General features: G+C 40.6%; 1 protein-coding gene across 1 annotated transcript in view; it reads left to right on the plus strand.

The window, feature by feature from the left end:
- The first annotated feature begins 1,354 nt into the window (after positions 1–1,354).
- Trpa1 (transient receptor potential cation channel subfamily A member 1) overlaps positions 1,355–21,417 on the plus strand; it is a 42,789-nt gene continuing 22,726 nt past the window's right edge. The window contains exons 1-12 of the mRNA XM_038347110.1: positions 1,355–1,465; positions 6,658–6,817; positions 8,526–8,701; positions 11,915–12,022; positions 13,472–13,580; positions 13,741–13,886; positions 14,719–14,855; positions 17,271–17,319; positions 19,010–19,109; positions 19,682–19,782; positions 20,903–21,072; positions 21,156–21,320. Of these exons, the coding sequence (XP_038203038.1) occupies positions 1,355–1,465; positions 6,658–6,817; positions 8,526–8,701; positions 11,915–12,022; positions 13,472–13,580; positions 13,741–13,886; positions 14,719–14,855; positions 17,271–17,319; positions 19,010–19,109; positions 19,682–19,782; positions 20,903–21,072; positions 21,156–21,320 (1,532 nt within the window). The remainder of the gene's footprint in view (positions 1,466–6,657; positions 6,818–8,525; positions 8,702–11,914; positions 12,023–13,471; positions 13,581–13,740; positions 13,887–14,718; positions 14,856–17,270; positions 17,320–19,009; positions 19,110–19,681; positions 19,783–20,902; positions 21,073–21,155; positions 21,321–21,417) is intronic.

Raw genomic sequence — 21,417 nt, forward strand, 5'->3', positions numbered from 1 at the left:
CGACCTTTCCTGGGTGTAGCTTTGTGTTGTGGCTGGCCCTGCTTCCTCTGGGTTTTGGGATTAGGTGGTAGTGAACTATGCTGGTGTGAATCAGATGCTCCGAAATCTTGAAGTAACTGAGTGTGTTAAAGCAAAAGCCAGTTAAAGCAAAATTCTGTCCTAGACAAACTCAGCTCACTTTGACAAGATGTTATCATGCCTTCTCGCCTTGGGCAAGCGGCAGCAGCGGTCGCACAGACTCCCTGTGTAATGTCTACTACAAAACGAGCCTCTTTGATGGGGCAGACACCCTTCTTTGTCCACAGTTTACACCTACGCTGTGGATGAGTGAATTCAGGGCAGACCCATGAACACAAAGCCCTCGAACAATGCTGCTGACAAACCCTCTCCGCAGATCAATAGCAGCTTATAATTAACCTGACATTTTTATTAACCAGTCTTAAACGTCAAAACCGCAAAGCATAAGGTGGCTTTAGTACTGTTACCTACAGGAAATGAGATCTGAGTTCCGAGTTTAGTACCAATTCTAAAATGTAATCACCTTTCTAGGAAGAGAAATTTTGCTGGAAATCTTACTTCCCAAAATTCCGGAGCCCTTTCCTTCACTAGAAGGTGGGGGGGGGGAGGTATGGGAGAGCCCCAGAAGCTTTGTTGTACTGAGACAATCTCATGTAGCCTAGACTGACTCCAAACTTGCTAGGCAGTCCAGGGTGACCTTGAACTTCAGAACTTTCTGCCTCCATCTTCCTAGTAGTGAGACTATATACAGGTGGTAGGATTGCGAGGGGAACTGCACCATCATGCCGCTTTTATGCCCAACTGGGATGACACCCAGGACTTCCTGAAGGTTAGGCAAGCGCCTCACCCATTCGGCAACATCCCAAATCCAACTCCAGACGTTTAATTGGGGGAACTTTTTCCTACAAGTTCGGGATTACGTTCTCTCTCTCTCTTCTTCCCCACGCTTTCCTGTCCCATGATTTCTTCTCCACTCCCCGCCACTTCTTTGATGGGTTGTTTCATTTTTTTTTTTAAACAATTTCACTGGATTCGCACCGATTTGGAATCTCACTGTGTTCCTCCAAAGACGCAAGTCCTGGGCAGATGCTCACGTGGTTCATTTCTGGATTCCTGAGCCCCGCCTAAGCTGCTTGCTCTACAAGTAGCCCTGCCGGGGAGAAAACTCTTTACAGAAGTTTCCTCCTAGCCTGCAGCAGAGCTGGGCTTTGGGTGCTGAGATCTCCCAAACAGAACCCCAGCGCAGGTCCCAAGCTTGGCTCCAACTCACAGTGCCCTGTCACCAGGTGTCGCCTTGTGGGGAGCAGCTGCACCAGCTGGCGTCCAGGTGGAGTCAATGAAGTGCAGCCTGCGGAGGATGCTGCGCCCAGAGGAGAGGAAGGAGATCCAGGGTGTTGCCTATTGCGGCGTGAAGGAAGACACGGACTGCTTTAAGGACTCCTTTAAGGTACTGGGAAATCAGTCGGCGGTCTGGAGAGTGCTAGGGCAGTGTGGGAGGAGGGAGGCTGGGGCTTTCCTTGCCTGAAGTATTTTGATTTATTGGCTATACAAGTTCAGGAAGCAGTGAGTGTGGACAGCGCAGGAGACCATTGTATCAGGTACTGAGCCCCATGGTAAGTGATGCTTAAGATTGTGGACCCTGGAGTCATACTAGGAAAGTGCCAGTCACCACGCTGCCAGATGGTCCTTTGTTTTGCTTACTTGTTTGCTTAACCCCATCTTGCCAGGAGATTGATTGATGCCAGATACGTTTCCCTGAAGTACTTTTGATATGTAACAGAATTAGAATCCCGGGACGGCATGAAGCCAGGACAAATGTGGAGGGTGTCCCGTTCCACTTGGACGTTTAAGCGGAGTTTTCCTTTGAACTGAGGTGAATGCTACAGCTGAGGATCTGGTAGTCAGTGATCCAACAAGTGTCTTGGGGTGGAGAGGCAGTTTTGTCTAAAAATGAAACAGAACTCAGCGCATAGCAGTGGGTGTGTCTGGGTTCTCCTCACGGGGGAGACCTAGTGAGGATAGCTGTGATGGGGGCTTCAAAGAGTTTTCAGTTCGCTGGATGCTCTGACTTACAAGAAAGTCACACACGACCGACCAAGCTGATGCTGAAGCCGCCACTCTGCGCTGAAGGGTAGAGGCTGGCTGTCCGCTGCCCAGAAAAACCAGTAGATTTCCATAGCTTGATAGCAAGGAAGGAAGGGGTGCTTTTGAAATGTCAAGATATTAACTGTGGTTTTTCAGCACCCATTGCGAATTCCTCTTCACCGGGGAGCCATGGGGAGCCATGTTAATGATTCCTTTTGCATTATTCAGGGGAAAACGAAATGCTTGTGCAAACACAAACTTTCACAAAGCTTTCTTTAGCTTTCAAAGGTATGAGCTCACAGACACTGGACTTTAATTCACATTAAGTAAATTTTAGAATACTTTTCAATTCAGTACTTAGAAAGTTGCTTTAAAAAAAATAACCACTTTACAACATTCAATTGTGGGAGGATCGCATCATGTTTTATTTAACTACTTATATACTGATATGTACTTCAGTCATTTTGTTTGTTTTGCTGTTTTATTTGGCTTTGATTTTTTTTAAATCTATGACTGTAGATGTGGTTTCTCAATCTGTATGTTTGTCCATTGACAGTTTTGCCCTAACAGAGGCAAGAGTGTCAAAACAGATTTAGTTTCAGCAGACATTGCCCGACTGGGGTCTAGGATTCATAACCTCCAAGTCAGAGGCGTCCTACCTCACTGAAACTTATACGCAAGGCTTCCAGATTGAACACAGCTCCCCATCCCACGTAAACTTAGCATGCCAACCAAGGCCTTTTGCTTTAGTAGGAGGAACCACATCATGGGTGAATTTCAGTAGTAAGATGTTATCATTGCAATTAATGTGGGGCAGGAAGGAATTTTAAGATTTCAAAAAATCCTTTATGTAAGTTCAGTTTTCTGGAGATCTGTAGAGGAATTTCTGCCATCCAGTCCCGATATTTTCTTTATGTTTTTATTTTAGTATCTTTAGGTTCATTGATTAGCTCAATGGATTAACTCAAGTTAATGCTTTTTCCCGGTTTATTTTACAGTCCAACCAGAGTTCTCTCTCCCCCTCCTCCTCCAGCCCAACCCCCATCCACTCCTCCCAATGGGGAGACAATAAAGCCTGGAACACTAAGTTGGGCCTGGACCAAGCCCTTCCCCTACCCTCCTGCATTAAGGCTGAGCATGGCATCCCACCATAGGGAATGGGCTGCACCAAGCTACCAGGGGCTTAAAAAAATATTTTGGCATTTAACCATGCTATATATAGTTTCTCACTTTAATTTTCTTCCCCTTTTGGTTTATTTTGATTAGATATATTTCATTCAAGCAGACTAAAATAGATGGACCTGACGTCTCTAATTTGAAGGGCTTGACTTCGAACTGATTTCTGTAAAAATAATGTAGTGCCTAGTGTCTTGAGTATAATCATAGAAATCAGAATTCAAGAGCCTAAGAGCTTAGGGAGTACTCAAGACAGGAAACTATACTAGATTAATTATTATATGTAATCCACCAGAGGCTTAACTATATAAACTAGGAAGAAATAATGAAACCACATGGCAGTTCTGGGATAACACTGAGATTAAAAGGATTTCTTAGTGTGCTTTCCAGATTTGAAAATATGCATATTTTTTTCAAAGCTATCTCTTAATAAATAAATAGCCTGTTACAAAAAGCAAAAGCAAAATGTACTACAAGTCAGTAGCATTAAACGGTTTTATTTTATATAATAATTTATCTATGAGTATCTCAGGTGTGTCTTACAAACTTTCTTAAGGAATTTCCTGATGACAGTTTAGGTTCTGAATAGAGAGGGTTTAATACACTTCATGAATTCCTGTGACATGTTTGTAGACTGTTTTGTCACTGTGAACTCAACAGTATCTTTAGAACCTTTGAAGCTAGTCCTTCCTCTAAAGAGTGTGGAGACTTATATCAGTTACTAACCACACAACAGACTTGGAAACTGCTCTTTTCAGCACTGGTGATGGGCCATAATATCCCATATTAGCATTCAAAGAAATCTAATTCAAGCACTAAAATACTTTCAAATTGATTTAGGTGAGCAACTTCTTTGAGAAGGCAAGGCATTAAGGGGAGGAGGCTCCATTTCTTCAAGAACCTCAGTTTAATTATTGATTATGTGTAAATCTGAGAATGGCTGGATGTCTCTGGACTATTCTATAGTCACTAAGAGCACTGGAACTGGTTTTCAGTTGGAAAATGCCACATTTTTGTTCAAGATACTGCCAATATAAAGTGTTTTTGTTGTTTGTTTCTTTAGGTTCTATCATGTGACTAGACGAATAAAAAAGTGGGAACTGTAGATATTTTAGGTTCTTCAGTCCTTACATTTAGTGAATTAATCTTAACATGCCAAATCCATCACTGCTCTATTTGATAATTTTTCTTTGCAATAGTGAAGTGTTGCAATTTTCTTTAAAATTACAAATTATATTTGACAGCTGTCTTATGAGGCAAAGGTGACCAGTCATAACCACAGGAAGAATTCTAAGCAACTTTCTTGATCTTCTGTTTGGGGACTATTTCTGTGGTTTGAGAAACATTTATCATGCTATTTTGGTTCTCTGCAAAGCTGCTGCCTTGTGGTTCATTTGGGTCTTTGTAATGAAGTAGCTATTGAGAAAGAGCTTCGGAAACAACTTAGGCATATTTTCCTTCTTTCATAATTACATCACAGCCTCAGTTTCCCTCCTTGCACTCTGCCCAGTCTTTCCCCCACCTCCCCTGTCCCCCAGATCCACTCTTCCTCCTTTTCCCTTCAGAAAAGAGCAGTCCTCCAAGGACATCGACTGAACATGGCATAGCAAGTTATAATATGACTGGGCACAGACCCTCATATCAAGGCTGGATGAGGCAACCCAGTAGGAGGAAAGGGTCCCAAGCATGGCAAAAGAAGGCAAATGTTTTTACTTGGCAGTGTGATTATAAATCATTTGAATCTTGGTGTTGCTCCAGAACTACAATGGACTTCTGTGAGTTCTTCCTGTTTTTTTTTTTTTTTTTTTGCATTTAAACCTCTAGGAAACTAAAACTCACCAAGTAACCCAGTCTGCACAAAAGTATGTATTGAGCTGAGGTGTAGCCCCTAGAGTACTTGCCTCATGTGGATGTAGACGTGGGTTTGCATCTGAGCCTAGAAAAGAGTTAAGTGGTTGTACAAGCCTGCAATGCTAGTGCCCAAGAAGGAGGAACAGGACAATCAGAAGTCCAAGGTCAGCCTCAGTTATATAGCAAGTTTGAGGCCAAACCTGTCTTACATGATACCTGTCTTAAAAAACAAGCAAAAGTCTTTATGTCCCTCTATGTTCTTTGTGAAGGCTCCTCTCTTCCTCCATTCCTCTCTGGAAAAGAAAATTACGCATATGACTATATCATGGAAAATGAAGCATACGATTGTGTGGCCAACACTGAGCACGGTGAACAAAATAAAAGAGGAGGAAAGAATAAGAGAGCTTCTCAAACCTTTGTCTTAGAAGCCGTTTGAGTTTGAACACTGTCTGGGAGAGAGCCTGGTTGTGTGAGCTACAGCTACTGTGTATTAGAAAGTGGATACAACCTTAAAACATGCCCTGTGTGGTGGCTCACATTTACAGTCTGAATGCTGTGTAGATAGAAGGGGATCAGGAATTTTCTGTCTTCCTCAGTGACAGAGCAGGTTCAAGGCCTCAACAAAGGAAGGAGGGTGTCATCATTCACTTGCAAATACCTCAGTAATTCTAGATGCAACTTTGAATGGAAATCTTGTTCAAACAATCGGGGAAAGTTAAATATTTCTGTAATTATATGGATTTTTAAAGTCCTCCATATTCTGTGACAGGCAGATGTTTACAAATTTCAAGAAGCCAAATAAGACAACTGCTTGTTGTCGTTATGGATATATGGTGGAAAATCTTGAATTTGGGCAGGAATTGCTTGTGCTCAGGAGTAGCGCTGCTCTTTTAGATCCCTGAACAAGTCCTTAGGCAACACTGCCTCGGGATGATCCTAGCTTCAGAGTGTAAGGAAGGAAGGGTTTGTTGGAGACTGACTGCCGGCAGGAGGAGCCAACAAGGATGAAATACTTTAGATTCCCAGACTTTACAACCCTCACATTCCTAGACTCCCCTTCTTGTTACTTTAGTCAGGGTCTACTGAGTACAAAATAAGGACTTTCAGATACCACTTCCACACATGCTTCACTATGCTACGATCACTCTCAGCCCCGCCAGTTCTTGATTCCTCTTGTTGGAACTGAAATACATTTTGCCCAGCAACGCAAAACCCTCTGTAGTTTGTAATATATTATTTCTCAGCACATTTTGTAAATTTCCTTCAAAACTTCTCTTGAGGCCTTTGTTTCTAGAACATACGTAAGATTATGGTTGGAAAAATAGAGCATTTGTTTAATGTATTTATCAATGCATAGGCATTTACCTACTTTATATCTATATGTACTGTGTTCTTTAAGAAAGCTATTTGCTATAAGCATGGCAGTTTGAATATTAGTAAAGTCACAAGGATATTACAAGACTGATTTTATATTTTAAAGTTTTGTACATGACTGTTTGAGGTAATGGACTTTTTATGCTCCTCTAGGTGGACATGGAAGGAGATACGTATAGACTAGAAGACTTCATGAAGAACCGAAGAAAACTAAGCAAATTTGAAGATGAAAATATCTCCCCTTTGCATCACGCAGCAGCAGAAGGGCAAATTGAGCTCATGAAGATGATTATCCATGGGTCTTCTTGTGAAGGTAACCAAGTGCCGCAGTGTGGGTCGGTAAAGCGGTCAACTTTTTAGGTGGGTGGACGACTAGGAAATTTGGCCCCGGGACGTCGACTGTGCTTATGAGTAGACTGAAGGTGAAGAGCAGGTGCGTGGAAGCCAGAAGTGGACTCTGTGAGTTCGATTTTAAGAGATCAGGTGAACAACTTGACCAACCAGACCAAACAGGAACAAAATCACTGTGACTGTGTGAGATTTAATTACTCTGAAGTTGCATATTCTGGGTGTGTCCTCTTAGAAATGTTATATGCAATCAGAACTGCAGAGGATGGAGTCATCGCTCTAGGATCTTGCTTTGAAAAGACTGATGAGATTGAGGACATACATGGACATCGTTTAGGACCAGGAATTGTGAATAAGAGGTAGCTAGGGGGACTGACAAGGAGACCAATGGCAGAGGTAGAGCAGAGTGGACAAGAGGGTGGTGGGACACAGGCAGGAGAGAAAGTCACCCAGATGATAAGTTTGGGAGATCAGTTGTGACAAAGACATCAAGTAGAAAGGCGGTCACAGGAAAGTCCTGCTTTAGAAAGCCCCCATGGTTACAGGAAAATAAACTGTGAAAAGGAGTCAAGCTAAAATCTCTTCCAAGTTGTGTATTGGCGAATGAAGCTGTTTAACTGTTTGGTGCTGAAAAAAAATTGTCCTGCTTAAGCAGAGTGGGAGTCTAAGGTGTATTGGGGGAGGAGTGGGTTGAGAATTAAAAACTCAGATGAATGAAAGGAATAGAGAAAGGAAATTTTAGAAGAGAGAAATAGGAAACTTGGCTGCCTCGTGGTTCCTACTGCTGTTGATTGTTACCAAGTTCGATTCATGAGTGAGCACCTTTCGTTTCTTCATACTTACTGTTATACCACCATGACTACTTTATCACAGTCACGGGGCAATGCAGGATGAGGAACAGTCTATTCTCACACGGCGTTCACAAGGCGAGTCACACCACGTGTCTACCTGTACAAAGACATGGAAAGTGTGTCCACCACTAGGGGCTCAAAAGCTAGCTCGGCAGTTTAGTAACAACCTGCCACTCTTCTCATGAATATATTTGAAATCCTTGCCATAGGCCACACACTCTAAGATATTTATAGACATGACCCAATATTATTCTCCCCACAGCTTTGTAAGGAATGTGTGTTTCTATACTTACAGATATATATTTGGATATATGCTTATATGCTTTACCAAGCTTGGCTGACATAGTTGGGTGATTTATATAATTCCTTAGTAGCAGTGTGCTTCTTTCAGTTCCTCTAGGTTTCAGCATCTCCATCTTTTTGCCTATTTGTCTTGGGGACATCTTTGGGACAATTGTAAACTTGATTGAAATCATAGTCACATGGCACCTAGTTAGGATATGCTCTGATATAATTTCAGAATTTTGTTACAGTTATAAAACCAATATACAGATAAGAATTTAGCAATACGAGAATCTGTTTTTATAATTATTACATAAAAATTAAACCCAATTTGTAATATCTGTACAAACTTTCATATATTCTCCAACAGTGTCCATTGGATAATTTTGAGAATTAAAACTATATCCTATTTCTACATTTCAAGACAATGTAGCTGGTTTTATAAACACTCAACAGTGAGTTTTGAAGTGGGTAGTTACCCGGGAGGTGTTAAAAAAACATTCCAAACACAATCTGATGCCTATTTTGTTATTTCTTTAGTACTGAATATAATGGATAGTTGTGGAAATACCCCACTACACTGGGCTGCAGAAAAAAACCAAGTCGAAAGTGTGAAGTTTCTTCTTAGTCAAGGAGCCAATCCAAACCTCCGAAACAACACCATGATGGCACCCCTTCACATAGCCGTGCAGTACACGTACAACGAAATGATCAAGGTGAGGCTACTGGCCAACTGGGAGGAGGGCTGATCTGACTTGTTTCAGAATAACCAACTTCGAGTGTCATGCAATGGCAAATGGAACATAACAACAATGATGCTATTTCTCACCAATGACGGTGAGGAGGAGGAGACGGAGAATCCTAATGGAGACGCTGTGCTGATGATGACGGCCATAGGGAGGAGAATGGTGACGGTGACAGGAGTGAGTGGGGGAGAACGGAGAACGGTGCTCATAGCGGTCATAGTTCAGCTTTGCTTGAGTTTACGTTTATGAGACATTTAAAAAAAGAGCTTTAACTTCTCATTAAAAAGTATAAGTTAAGACTATTAGTATCTCTATTCCATAGCTGAGTAAGAGGCTCAGAGAGAATTCAATAACTTGCCTGCAATTGCACAACTCCAGGTCTAGGCTTGGCTGTTTGGGTCTCTTTTATTCCCTGACTGAAATGCAAAGGATGACTGGAGACTGAGCGAAGGCAGGACTCATAGCTAGGACATGCCAGTTTTGTTAGACAAACAGTCTGTAAAAGACAGGTCAGCAACACGTACAGAGATCGTAGGTGGAAATTTTTGATTATCAAGACTTTAGTTGCATGAATTAGAGGAATCCCTGATGACTACTTGGGTAGGATTAAGCCCATCACTTTTCGATTATACTTCATAGATTCGCAGGTGCATTGGAAAGCCAATCTGCCTCCTCAAACAGGAATGTTATAAACAGATCGGTTATGTTCTAGAAAAGTTGTTATCAGGTTGGAGCCCCTTTGTGAGGTCACATATCAGATATCCTGCATATCAGAGATTTACATTATGATTCACAACAGTAGCAAAATCACAATTATGAAGTAGCAACCAAATCATTTTATGGTTGGGGGCACCGCAACACGAGGGACTATATTAAAGGGAAAAGTTGAGAACCACTGTTCTAGAAGGTGGTTTTGAAGTTAGGCTGTTTGGAACTTAGCAATAGATGTTTCTGTGGACAGAAACATCACTGAAGTGATGTTTCTAGCTAACGTGCTAACCTATGCCCAAGCCAATTGTTAATAAACCACGAAAGAGAGTCCAAGGCTCCTCTATCATAGAGCTTTCTCAGCTCTTGGCAAGGTCTGAAGTCTAGCGCGTGGAGTGAAGGGGAGTCCCTTTCATCATGCCCACTGTGATTTGGTTTTGAAGTCCTACCTTAATTTTTTGTGACATGACAGTATCATTAAATGTTGGTGTGCCTGTTTCCCAGCCGGCTAGTTATTTCTGAAGGAACGACAATGTCTTATTTGTCTGAACAAAATTGTAATTCTTGACACTGTCCTGATAAATGGTGATTATTTGAGTGAAATAGAAAAATGAATGAGCAGAGGAGGTGGCTGAAGCATTGGTTATTGTGAAGACTGGGCAGGACCCCTGAGAAGGGGCTGGAAAATGTCCATGGAAACAGCTCTTTGCCTTCTTCCTCATGCTTGCATCAGCCAAAAGCCAGATGCTGCTCCCATTATTAGTAGCTGCAGGGCCCGCCCGGTGGTGCCTTCTATTTTCTCACAGAGCGCTGGTGCATTCCCTGAAGACTCTTTCCATGAATCATTTCCATGGTCATTAGCTTCATTTGTCTTGTCTTTCAAAGTGTGTTTTGGGAGTTTGAAGGCAGGTAGTTGTTGAGAAACTACTGTTAATGAGGAAACTCCTCAGACCAGTTGTAGAAATAAAAGTTCAGAAACAAAGCCCACAGCTAATTTGTGAAGTCAGTGTATAGATAAAACAAAACAAAACAGCAAAAACTAGTTGTCCTGAACAATACAAAATCAAGAGAGCTAGAGAGTGGGGTCGTTTCTGCCTTAGACGGCCTTTGTTTTCCCAACCATAACCACACATTAGAGTGTTCTTATCTGCCTATATCGTGACAATAGGAGGAAGAGGAGAAGATTTGCTCATAGACAGTAATGCTGTCCCCAGCCTACCTTCTCTAGCCTTGCCTATGGTCTAGCCTAACCTATGCAACCTTTCCCAGTCCAAAAGGCTTTTTCGCTGTTTGCTCTACCAGCTTTCCCCTAGAACATCCACCATTATCTATAAAGTAAAGAAGTTTTAAAAAACCAAAACCATCATCTATGAATCAACTTGAGTTCTTCCATAGGCAGTATTCTTAGGGACCATTCACCAAGAGGCTTGGACATTGCCTTATTTCTTTATGGTCTTTGTCCTTGGGGCTTAATTTGTCTCAGTAGCTTAAGCCTTTTCTTAGATTTTCTTCCTTCTTATCAAAGGACCCGGGAGAGTCCTGTAGAGCTTCTCTACACATGTCTGGTCATGACTGAACGGGAGAAGGTACATAGTTAGGTTGTTCTCTCTGTGACTACTGCCTCCTAGAATTTAACTCAACCTTTGAAAGATTATGCTTATGACGGTATAGTAATTACATGCTGCGGATATGTGGTCTGCAAACGTGAGGGCAAGGATGGGGAGGATGCTGCTAGCAGACCTTGGTGGGTTCCTTTGCATGTGAAACTGGATTTGAAGAACAGCCCCTGACGGTGCCTGAAATCTGTGGAGAGATCCTTCGCTTCTATTTTCTCTTCACCTAAAAAGAGCTCCCTGTTTGTTCTTATTCACCAAACCGCAGCTCAAGCTTTCTCCTATGGACTCTTTGGTTAGCTAATTCATCTGCTGAGGGTCACGTTGGAGTACACCCTGTCAGAAAGGAGTTCTGATAGGAAGCTGATGGTTTTGAAGAAGTAGAGATTTTAGGGAACAGCTGGTTTAACAGCTTTAACACGTAAACCAACAACAATACCAAATCCAATTTAACTGCTAGGCCAACAACATGGGTTTGCCATCCAGCGGTCCAGGGGTTAATGAAGAATGGTAGGAAATTCAAGCCTTTGCCTAACTTTGCCTAACACTGCAAAGTAAAGACAATCATGGGCAATCCCTGTCTCAATCTTGAAAATAAATCCACAATTAAGGCTGGGGGAAATGACTCAGTAGTTGAACATTGTCCAACAAGCATGAACAACTAGGCTTAGTTACCAAAACTGGAAGAAAAAGATTATTTCGAATTTTAACATAGTATTCTATATATTATGAATTTTGTGGAAGAGGAATTGGAAAAGACGAGTCAGACATGGTGTTGGGCAGTCATGTCTATGGAGGGATGTGATCCTATTTGAAAGCTAGCTGTCTGGCTCTTTAACAGTGTTATTTTCCTCTTGTACAGGTCTTGACGGAGCACAGCACCACTAACATCAACTTAGAAGGAGAGAATGGAAACACAGCGTTGATGTCTACATGTGCCAAAGACAACAGTGAAGCCTTGCAGATTTTGGTTGGTAAATCTATCACACCCTGTGGCTTTCTTTCTGTAAACTGGTCATAAACTGTTATTTAAGAAGCGTTTCCCGGTATGTGCTTAGCAGAATAGAAAACATAGAAGGCAGGTCTAAAGAATTTAGATCTCACTACTTTTTATGTGGATACAGCTCTAGGGTCCAGTGCAAACCCTAGATTGTACATAGAAGACTAAAAACAGAGCATGAAAAAATAAACAGAAAAATCAAGGTATAAAGAAAATCTAGGCAGGGATTAAGATGGATCTGGTAGTAGGGCTAGAATATAAAACCAAAATACGGCAACCTGCATGACACTAGAGACGTTTGATCATGGGGTTGAAGAGATGACTCAGTGGTAAGAGCCCTGGCTCTTCTTCCAGGGAACTCGGGTTTGGCTGCCACACCCACAAAGTGGATTACAATCTTCTGTAACCACAGGAGATCTAACACCCCTTCTAGTCCGTGTGTATCAGGCACACACATTGTTTACAGACATTCGTATAAATAAAAACATCCATATACATAAATTGTTAAAAATTAAACCATTTGATTTTGAGCTTTTAAGTGTTCAAAGAGAAAAAAATTAATACAGTCAGTTATAGAGTTATTTGACTCCTAAGGTGGAAGCAGAGGAAAAGCACTGCATTTCCATTCTATGGCACTGTTGCCATGGTTTCTCCAAAGCCTGAATCCAGAAAGTCAGGCATCTCTCTGTAAAGTCACACCAAGATACTGAAGATACCTGTCTGGGGGATGGTTTCTGTCCAGGGCAGTGCCCCTGTTGACGGCATTACAGGAATTTCACCAAATTAGCTTTTTCAACTGTTTCTGAGTTACTTACCTGCTATTCAGAACTAAAAGGATATGCAAATATGTCCTGATACGTACATATGCAAATATGTGTTCCTATTTTGCTTTTATTTGAATATTGGGTACTAACAACTTAGAGCAACAAAACACTGTAGGAAGTGAAGGCATATAGAGTATTCCAGTCTTTGAAATTTTAACATAGTGGGTCATCATGCTTCAGACTTTCCCATAAGTGATGGCATCTAAACCGCCCTTACTCATCACTCTAGGTACTTCTGCTGGCCACAAGCAGCTATTTTACAATGGAAAATATCTCTAGGACTCAAATAACCTGCGTTTTAAAAATTAAATATTTCACATAAAATGGAAAAAATGTATCTTGAACTTGTTAGGAGATTAAGACTGATATTTTTGTGCATGTGTATCTTCATCTTTTTAAGACATAAGGTGTGTCTATTGTAGTTTTACCCGGTTCTGTATTGTATTCTTGCCCAGACTGCGTGTCTACAGAGCTTTCTGCGTCGTCTCCCACAGGCTCTGCTAGCTGGAATGGCCTGCTAGGAGCACAGAACGTCCGGCCTATCTCTGTCACTGAATTAGTGTCCCTGATTTTTTTTTTCCTCCTTTACCTCCAGTTAGAAAAAGAAGCTAAACTGTGTAAATCCAATAAATGGGGAGACTACCCTGTCCACCAGGCTGCATTTTCGGGTGCCAAAAAATGCATGGAATTAATACTAACGTATGGTGAGTTGATGTTTTTTATATTCTCCATAGTAAAGAAACCTTTATACCGTCATCTGAAAAAGGATTGACTTTCTACGTGGGTCTTTATATAGTTCTAAATGTCCGGTCTTCAGAATTCTATTTTTTCATTATTCATCTTAAATGGTGTTTTCTTCTAAAGGCGAAAAGTGCGGCTACAGCAGGGCGACTCACATCAACTTCGTGAATCATAAGAAAGTCAGCCCGCTCCACCTCGCAGTTCAAAGCGGTGATCTGGACATGATTCAGATGTGCCTGGACAACGGCGCACACATCGACATGATAGAGGCCAGTGTTCCATCTGTGTGGCGCCATGACTTGAGAATTCCCATCTAGTATTTCCCACATGTTTTGTGGCTCCTTTATACTCGGGCAAGATTGGGAATACATATAGCACAAAGAAATTTTGTTCCTCTGTCCATTCTGAGTATAATATTCCAGAACTTTACAAACGTCAACACTCCAAAGCAAATGACAAAGCAGATGCGGTAATAGCTCACCCTTCTTAACTGCACGAGCTGTAGTAAGGCCTAACCTCAATAATAGCAGCAGCAATATTCCCAGCCAAAAGCCCTGACGCCCATTCATGTTCTTGTCTGCATCTTTTAACCAAGGGTCACCTAATTCACTTCTAAGGATATGTATGTAAGAGGTGTGACTGAGTCTGGATCCTGACCTGATGATAAGCGTAGACTACAGGGACTTTTCCCTCGAGTGTTCTGAGTCAGTTACCGTAAGGGCCTTTTCTTCCTAAAGGACGCAGAACTTGGTTATTAATCACATGAAGCTTCTTCCTATTGCTTCCAAATTCTTGGAAATAGAAATGACGCTATTTGTATGAAGTCATTTCATTCAGCTGCTGCAGTAGCCACAGAAATGAAAGGGACTCATATTCCTTGAGCAGAGAATGGTATTTAAGTAATGGTGATGGGAGTGTGTGCCAAGAACACTCGGTTGCTAAGAAAAGTCTCCATGCTCATGATTTTCAGTAAATCAAATGACGCAGTTCATCACCTTCTGACATCCTAGATCTGGGAAGAATAAACTTACTGCTGAATTTACTTGTTTTAGGTCCTTACCCTGGGATCTAAACTAATGCTGACATCAATCTTGTTTATAGAACGGCAAATGCATGGCCCTCCATTTTGCTGCCACCCAAGGGGCCACTGACATCGTTAAACTCATGATCTCATCTTATACTGGAAGCCGTGATATTGTGAATGCAGTCGATGGCAATCAGGAGACTTTGCTTCACAGGCAAGTAGCCTTTCACATGTTAAATATATATTGCTGAAAAAAAATTAGCCAGTATGGTAGTTAACGCTCTAAAGTTGAATCATTCATCTCAAATGACAAGAAAGCAAAGGAATTTTTCAACAAACCTGTAAGCAATACTTTTGCAATGGCTAGAAAAAAAAAAAGATAACTGTTATCATAAAACCATACCCATAAACAAAACCTATACATGGAAGATAAAGAATCACACACATCAGAAAGTGAGAAGATCCCAATAGTGAATAAATTAATAGAGGCAAAAATGAATGAATTTTGGCATTTCTAAAAACATACAAATCAAAGGACAATTACCAAAATGTCAGGTGGAAAATTATGCCTAACAGTAAAAACTTGAGTAATAGATGAAATTCACGAGCCAAATGACATCAACAGGATGAATCATAAAACAAGATTCCGCAATTCACTTTACTGGTAAACAAAAGTGTAAAGGACACATGATGATATTAAGATGCAATCAAGCTGCAGTAGCTATATGCCTTTCAAATGAGTCAGGCTTGAAGTCAAACATGAAAGGGACACAGGTCAGAGGAGAATTTATTGCAATGATGGGTTGCAACTAGGATCCCTAATGTCCGGCAGGAATCGAAGTAAGATGGGAAACAGAGCTTTACAGAAGTGCAGGTACATACTCTGGGTCAGTTGTTGATCCTCTAGGAAGGGCTAAAGAAGCCCACACGTGAGATTATCTAAGCCGTTTCTAAACTCAGTTATTCAGGTGTGTTCTGCTGTGGTCTCAGTGATGAGCAGGGAGCAGATCCATGCAGCCTCTCCCTTTGTTTCTCCTCTGATCTCTTCTGCCTTCACCCACAAGTAGACATAAATGTGAAGCATCTATAGGAAATTCTCTAACCAAGGTTCCAAATAAAGAGAACTGTTTCGGTGGTGGAGGATTCCTGGGTGCTGGGCAGGGAAACAGGAAGTGTAGGTTGGGATTCGATCCCATTGGGAAGACAAGGATTAAATATTCCTTTTGTAATTGATAGCATTGTTTCTCTGTACCCATCTCTTTCCCTCTTCTCGTCTATAACTATGATTAAGTAGAAGCCTGGAGTGACAGAAGAGAGACAGTAAACTGGAGCAGGAAAGCTGCATCATCTCTCCGGATAAGAATAGCAAGCCAGCAAAATAAGATGTACTTCTGAACTGGGAAGTGGGAAGCAGTGATAATATCCAGATGAGCAAGACCACTAGCCTGGATCGGATATGCAGGCAGGGTCTCGCATAGGATGAATTAGAAAATTAAAATTCCAAAATATAAGGGGGAAATATTTAAAAAGCAAAACAAAACAGCAGATCTCCAAACTAGCAAAAGATTTATTTACTTTCTATGACATATAAAGTACAGAGCCAGATTGAAAGAATGACAATCAAAATATTTCAGTTCTTCAAACATTTGAAAAAAATGAATGATAGATTATATGATGACAAAAGAAGATTATAGAAAATGAATGAGCAAGACTTCAGGAGTGCCAATACAGAAGAGTCCAATAAAAACCTTAAAACCAAAAACGTAGGGCTAGCAAGAGATCTCAGTAGAAGGTACTTGCCATCAAGAAGGATGTCCTGAGCTTAACCATAGGATGTGTGTGGAAGAAGAGAAATGACTCATGCAAATTGTCTTCTGACCTCTACATGTGCAATATAACACACACACACATACACACACTTGTATACACACACAAATAAATAAATAGATAAATGTAATAAAATAAATAAAAGAAGCAAAAAATTGCTGCACATAAGAAACACACAAGAGCTTAGGAGTTCCCAGGGCTGATTCTGAGAGCCCAGAGTCTATTAGAACCACTGGAGTGCGTTCAGACATTGTTTAGAATTCTTTGATTCTAAGGTTCAGTTATTGGACACCCAGTGACCTCCCATAACATAGTTTAGAACACAAATATGCCAAAGAAACAATCATATTAGGAAAATGGGGCCTCCATGCTATATCTTGTGAACTTTAGGTAACACTAAGTGTGTTCTGAAATTTAGGTATGTACATAAATTATGTATGTATGTATTGGCTTTGCTGAAAAGGAGCCCCGCTCATCCCCCCTCCCCGCAGACCTTCTGAGTGCTACAGATACAGTTTAGGCACATCTTACGTGATACCTACAATCACAGCAATGTCCACCAGTTCTTTCATCTCAGTTAAAAGGTAGATGGTGCTACTCACTTCAGAATGAAGATTTTATAGGGAGACAGCTCATTAAAAAATGAGAGAGTGATTTTTGTGCTTTTTCCTCATTCTGACACTCAGAATCTGAATTCTTTAATATAACATTGTGTTATTCAGTGTACCATTAAACTTATTTCTGAATGAAGCAGCTTTAGTTCTCCCATTTATTTCAATAGAATCTTAATTTTTTTTTCCAGAGCCTCATTGTTTGATCACCATGACCTGGCAGACTACTTAATTTCAGTGGTAATTATTCAACTGGCGGGCCTAGTTTTCTGAAACTACTAGCTACACTGAAAATGTCATTTAAATATATAACATGGGTCTTCTAAAAGAAACCGCAGTTCTTCGTGTGTACTTCAAATTTAATAGATATATTTATGAAAATTAAAATTATTTTAATCTTAGACTCAAACTCAAGTATGATAAAATTTTTGAAGTGCAATTTTAAATCATGACCATAAGAATTTTTCTAAATAATTGCAATTTATATTAAGAAAAAAAAGTATGTGGGGCAGGAGTTAAAGGTTTGCTGAAAGGAAGTACAAAGAAATTATGGGCAGTTGTTTGGCAGCCAAAGTTTTCAGAGGACTGACTGACACATTTGCAAGGGTGTGCTTCCTGTGGATGCACAGTAGTCGGCCTATGGAGTTAAAAGAACCGGGGTGTATATTTTGATGTCCTTTTCAATTTTTTGTGCTTAGCATCATGGGTCTGTTGCCAAGAAAGCCCCTTGGAGGGCTGTGGATGGGTCCTCTGAGGACATTGGGTGCAGACAAGTCAGTTGAGTCTTTATAATACTGCTCTCTTGGGAGAGATAGAGGGCAGGGCATCGATGTTACTTTCATCTTCCAATATAAGCTCTTAGTCCCACTTTCTCAGCATCATCTTCCAAACCATGAAAAACCATGAAGTTAAAAACTATGCTGAAGAAACTCTGCCAACGAAAGCATGTGATACTCTTCACTTGGAGAAGCCAACTTGGCTGGCTCCCCCTGACTGGCATTTTTACAAGGCTGCACTTGATTGGTTGTGTGATAGCTTATTATCTCCATAAGATGGACATCCAACAAAGCTTCGCTCGTAGCATTTGGCCTTTCTTATGGAGCTAGCAGTAGCTACTGAAGTTGTGATATTTACATAGCAAGCTTTGGAGGAGCGTCACTAGACACCATGTTTTTGTATCATGTGTGCTTCTTGCAAAAGTCCTGGCAGGAGAGTCATGGCTGACCCTCACTCACTGCTATTACCTTCCCATGAGGGGGCTGCTGCTATTGGCCCCGTGCTCTGCAAGAGCAAAGAGAAAGGACAGACTCAAGCAAGGCAGCTTATGCTGATTTTACTACTCTGCCCAAAGGAGAGAATTTGCTCTGTAGAAATTTTAAGACATTTTGTTTCTTATCATATGAGATATAGTCTCATAACACAGAAAAATAATGAAAGTAATTTTTAAATGTAAATTTTTATAAGTCTGTTTGGCTAAATTCTTACCTTCATGATTTCAATTCACTTGTCTCGGTTTATCTATTTCAAATAAAGTAAGTATTTTTAAGTGTGTGATTCCTTATTAATGATTTAAAAATTACACTAGAAATAAGTGTGGAAAAACTCAAAATTAGAGACATTTAAAAATGATGTTTGTTAGGAACTAAAATAGTGTTTTAGGTGAGAGACTTTTGTTTTTAAGAACTTGAGTAGTAATTGATCTATTGACAGATGTTAATCAAGAGCCTAACATGGGAAAATAACTTCGTTGTTGAAATTATGAGACTGTCTTGATTTCTAATATTATTTGAGTTTTAGGAAAATGTCATGGAATCCTATGATTAGTCTTTAGATCGAGTGCTGGAGTAATACCGATACTCTCCATTCGTTAGGCATTGCAGAGGCAGCTGCTATTTTGTCTAATCTCGTTGAGTGACTTGCTTTGTTTTAGGGAGCAGACATCAACAGCACTGATTCTGAAGGACGCTCTCCACTTATTTTAGCAACTGCATCTGCATCTTGGAACATTGTGAATTTGCTCCTCTCTAAAGGTACCAGCCGGAAGCAAGCCAGTTTCCTTAGATAAACATTTGTCAAACATCTGTCTCCTGCCAGACACAGGGACATATTCTATACACAGAAATGTTAATAGAATACAGTTCATGCCTAGAAGAGTGCTCAGTCCAGTAAAAAATATTGAAAGGATAGTTCATAGCAGTTATGTGTAGTGTGTATCAGACAGCTAATAAGCACCAGGAGTTTGTAGCTTTCTGTCACCGCAGATGTATGTATAACTGATGTCCCTGTCCCCACTGCAGACAAGCCTGGGCTATGGGAACAGAAGGGGCTGTCCATAGCGTCTCCTTTCTTTATCACTCCATATTCTTATTTTATATTTAAAACATAAGGATTCACATAGAAATGTCAAGTATCAGATTTTTCACCCCTTTACTCACACACAAACCCATACATCATAAAGTAAACTTGTTTTTGAAACATGTTCATTTCTTCCACCTAAGTGTAGTTGCCTCTATGTTAAAGACTTGGAAAGTTGAAAGCCCACCAAAGGCTACATTATGAACACAGGAACAAATTTTACATTTCTTGCTGTGCTTTTATCCAGGTGCCAAAGTAGACATAAAAGACCATCTGGGGCGTAACTTTTTACATTTGACTGTACAACAGCCTTATGGACTAAAAAATTTACGGCCAGAGTTTATGCAGGTATTGTATATCCATGAGTTTTTGTAAACTGAGTTGTGTTCAATAAAGAGTAAACTGGGAAGCTGGAGAGATGGCAGAGAGATTAAGAGCACTGGCTGCTCTTCCAGAGGTCCTGAGTTCAAGTCCCAGCAACTACGTGATGGCTCACAACCATCTATAATGAGATCCACTGCCCTCTTCTAGTGTGTAAGGAGAAGATTGCATACATAATAAATAAATAATCTTATAAAAAGAGTGAACTAATTTTGCTGCCATTTATATGAGAGTGAATTCTAAGAATTCTGAAACTGCTTTCAAATAAAGAAACTTTATTTCCATTATAGAAGTGGGGATGGTGATAATTAGTTGTTAAGATAATCCAAACTGAGATTTGAAAGTTGCAGGGGTTTTGTACTCTGATCTATAACTGGGACCAATGGATAATCAGTCATTTTCTTCACTGACACATTTCTGTAATTGCCCATGAGCAGAGAAACCAAGCATAAAGATGAATCAGTAATGTTCTGCCATCAATTAAGAACAGTCCTCAACACATTTGAGTCTGATGGCAGGACCATGCTTAGTGAGCCAGTTCATATTTGCTACTTTACTATTAAGTGCATGTGATGCATCGTATTTCACAGAATAAGTAGTTTTTCATGTTGTTAGTGTGTTTAATAAAGAGTCAAAATGCCAATGAGCTTCAGCTTTTAAAACCAAAGTAAATGTTTATGACATAGACTAACTTACTAATTGCCTTTTATATTCTCATTTAATCTATTTTTTGAAATTAAGTAAAAACCAATTTCAAGACCTCCATCTGTTTTGTTTTGCTTAACATAACATCTTAGGTTCTTAAGTGTCATTTATGGAAACAGTGAAAGGAGAAGCCGAGGGGACCCAGGTCACATAGTTTGGAGAATGCATTTTCCCTAAGTGCAGGGTCTCTCCAAACCCTGACGTGACACGATAGAAGGAAAGCACAAAACCTCATCCATATTTACTTTCCTCTAGCTGCTCTTTACATGGTTTGTAGATTTACCTTCTCTGAATAGATTAGAAGCTGCTGTGCTACAGAGTAGATCGAAGCCTACCCTAGGATCATGATGGCAGTTCTATGAAAGTGCTTCTCTTCCCACAGATGCAACATATTAAGGAGCTGGTGATGGACGAAGACAATGATGGGTGTACGCCTCTCCACTATGCGTGCAGGCAGGGCGTCCCAGTCTCTGTCAATAACCTCCTCGGGTTCAACGTGTCCATTCACTCCAAAAGCAAAGATAAGAAATCGCCCCTGCATTTTGCAGCCAGGTGAGGATCAGACTCCCAAAACATGAGTGTATCTGCATCTGTCTTACGTTTTGTCTCATGCATATGCACCTGACCTTTTCAAGCTATGGACGCATCAACACATGTCAGAGGCTTCTACAAGACATAAGTGACACAAGGCTTTTGAATGAAGGGGATCTCCATGGGATGACCCCTCTTCATCTGGCAGCAAAGAATGGACACGATAAAGTCGTTCAGCTTCTTTTGAAGAAAGGTGCATTGTTCCTCAGGTGAGGCAGGAGTGCGTGGAATGGTGTATGTTTTAAATCTAGGCATTTTAGACTGTTTTCTGTAATATTTTAAAGTAGGGCATGAGACTTTAGCCAC

The sequence above is a fragment of the Arvicola amphibius genome, chromosome 11, assembly GCF_903992535.2.
Source record: "Arvicola amphibius chromosome 11, mArvAmp1.2, whole genome shotgun sequence".
In the NCBI taxonomy this organism is placed as follows: domain Eukaryota; kingdom Metazoa; phylum Chordata; class Mammalia; order Rodentia; family Cricetidae; genus Arvicola; species Arvicola amphibius.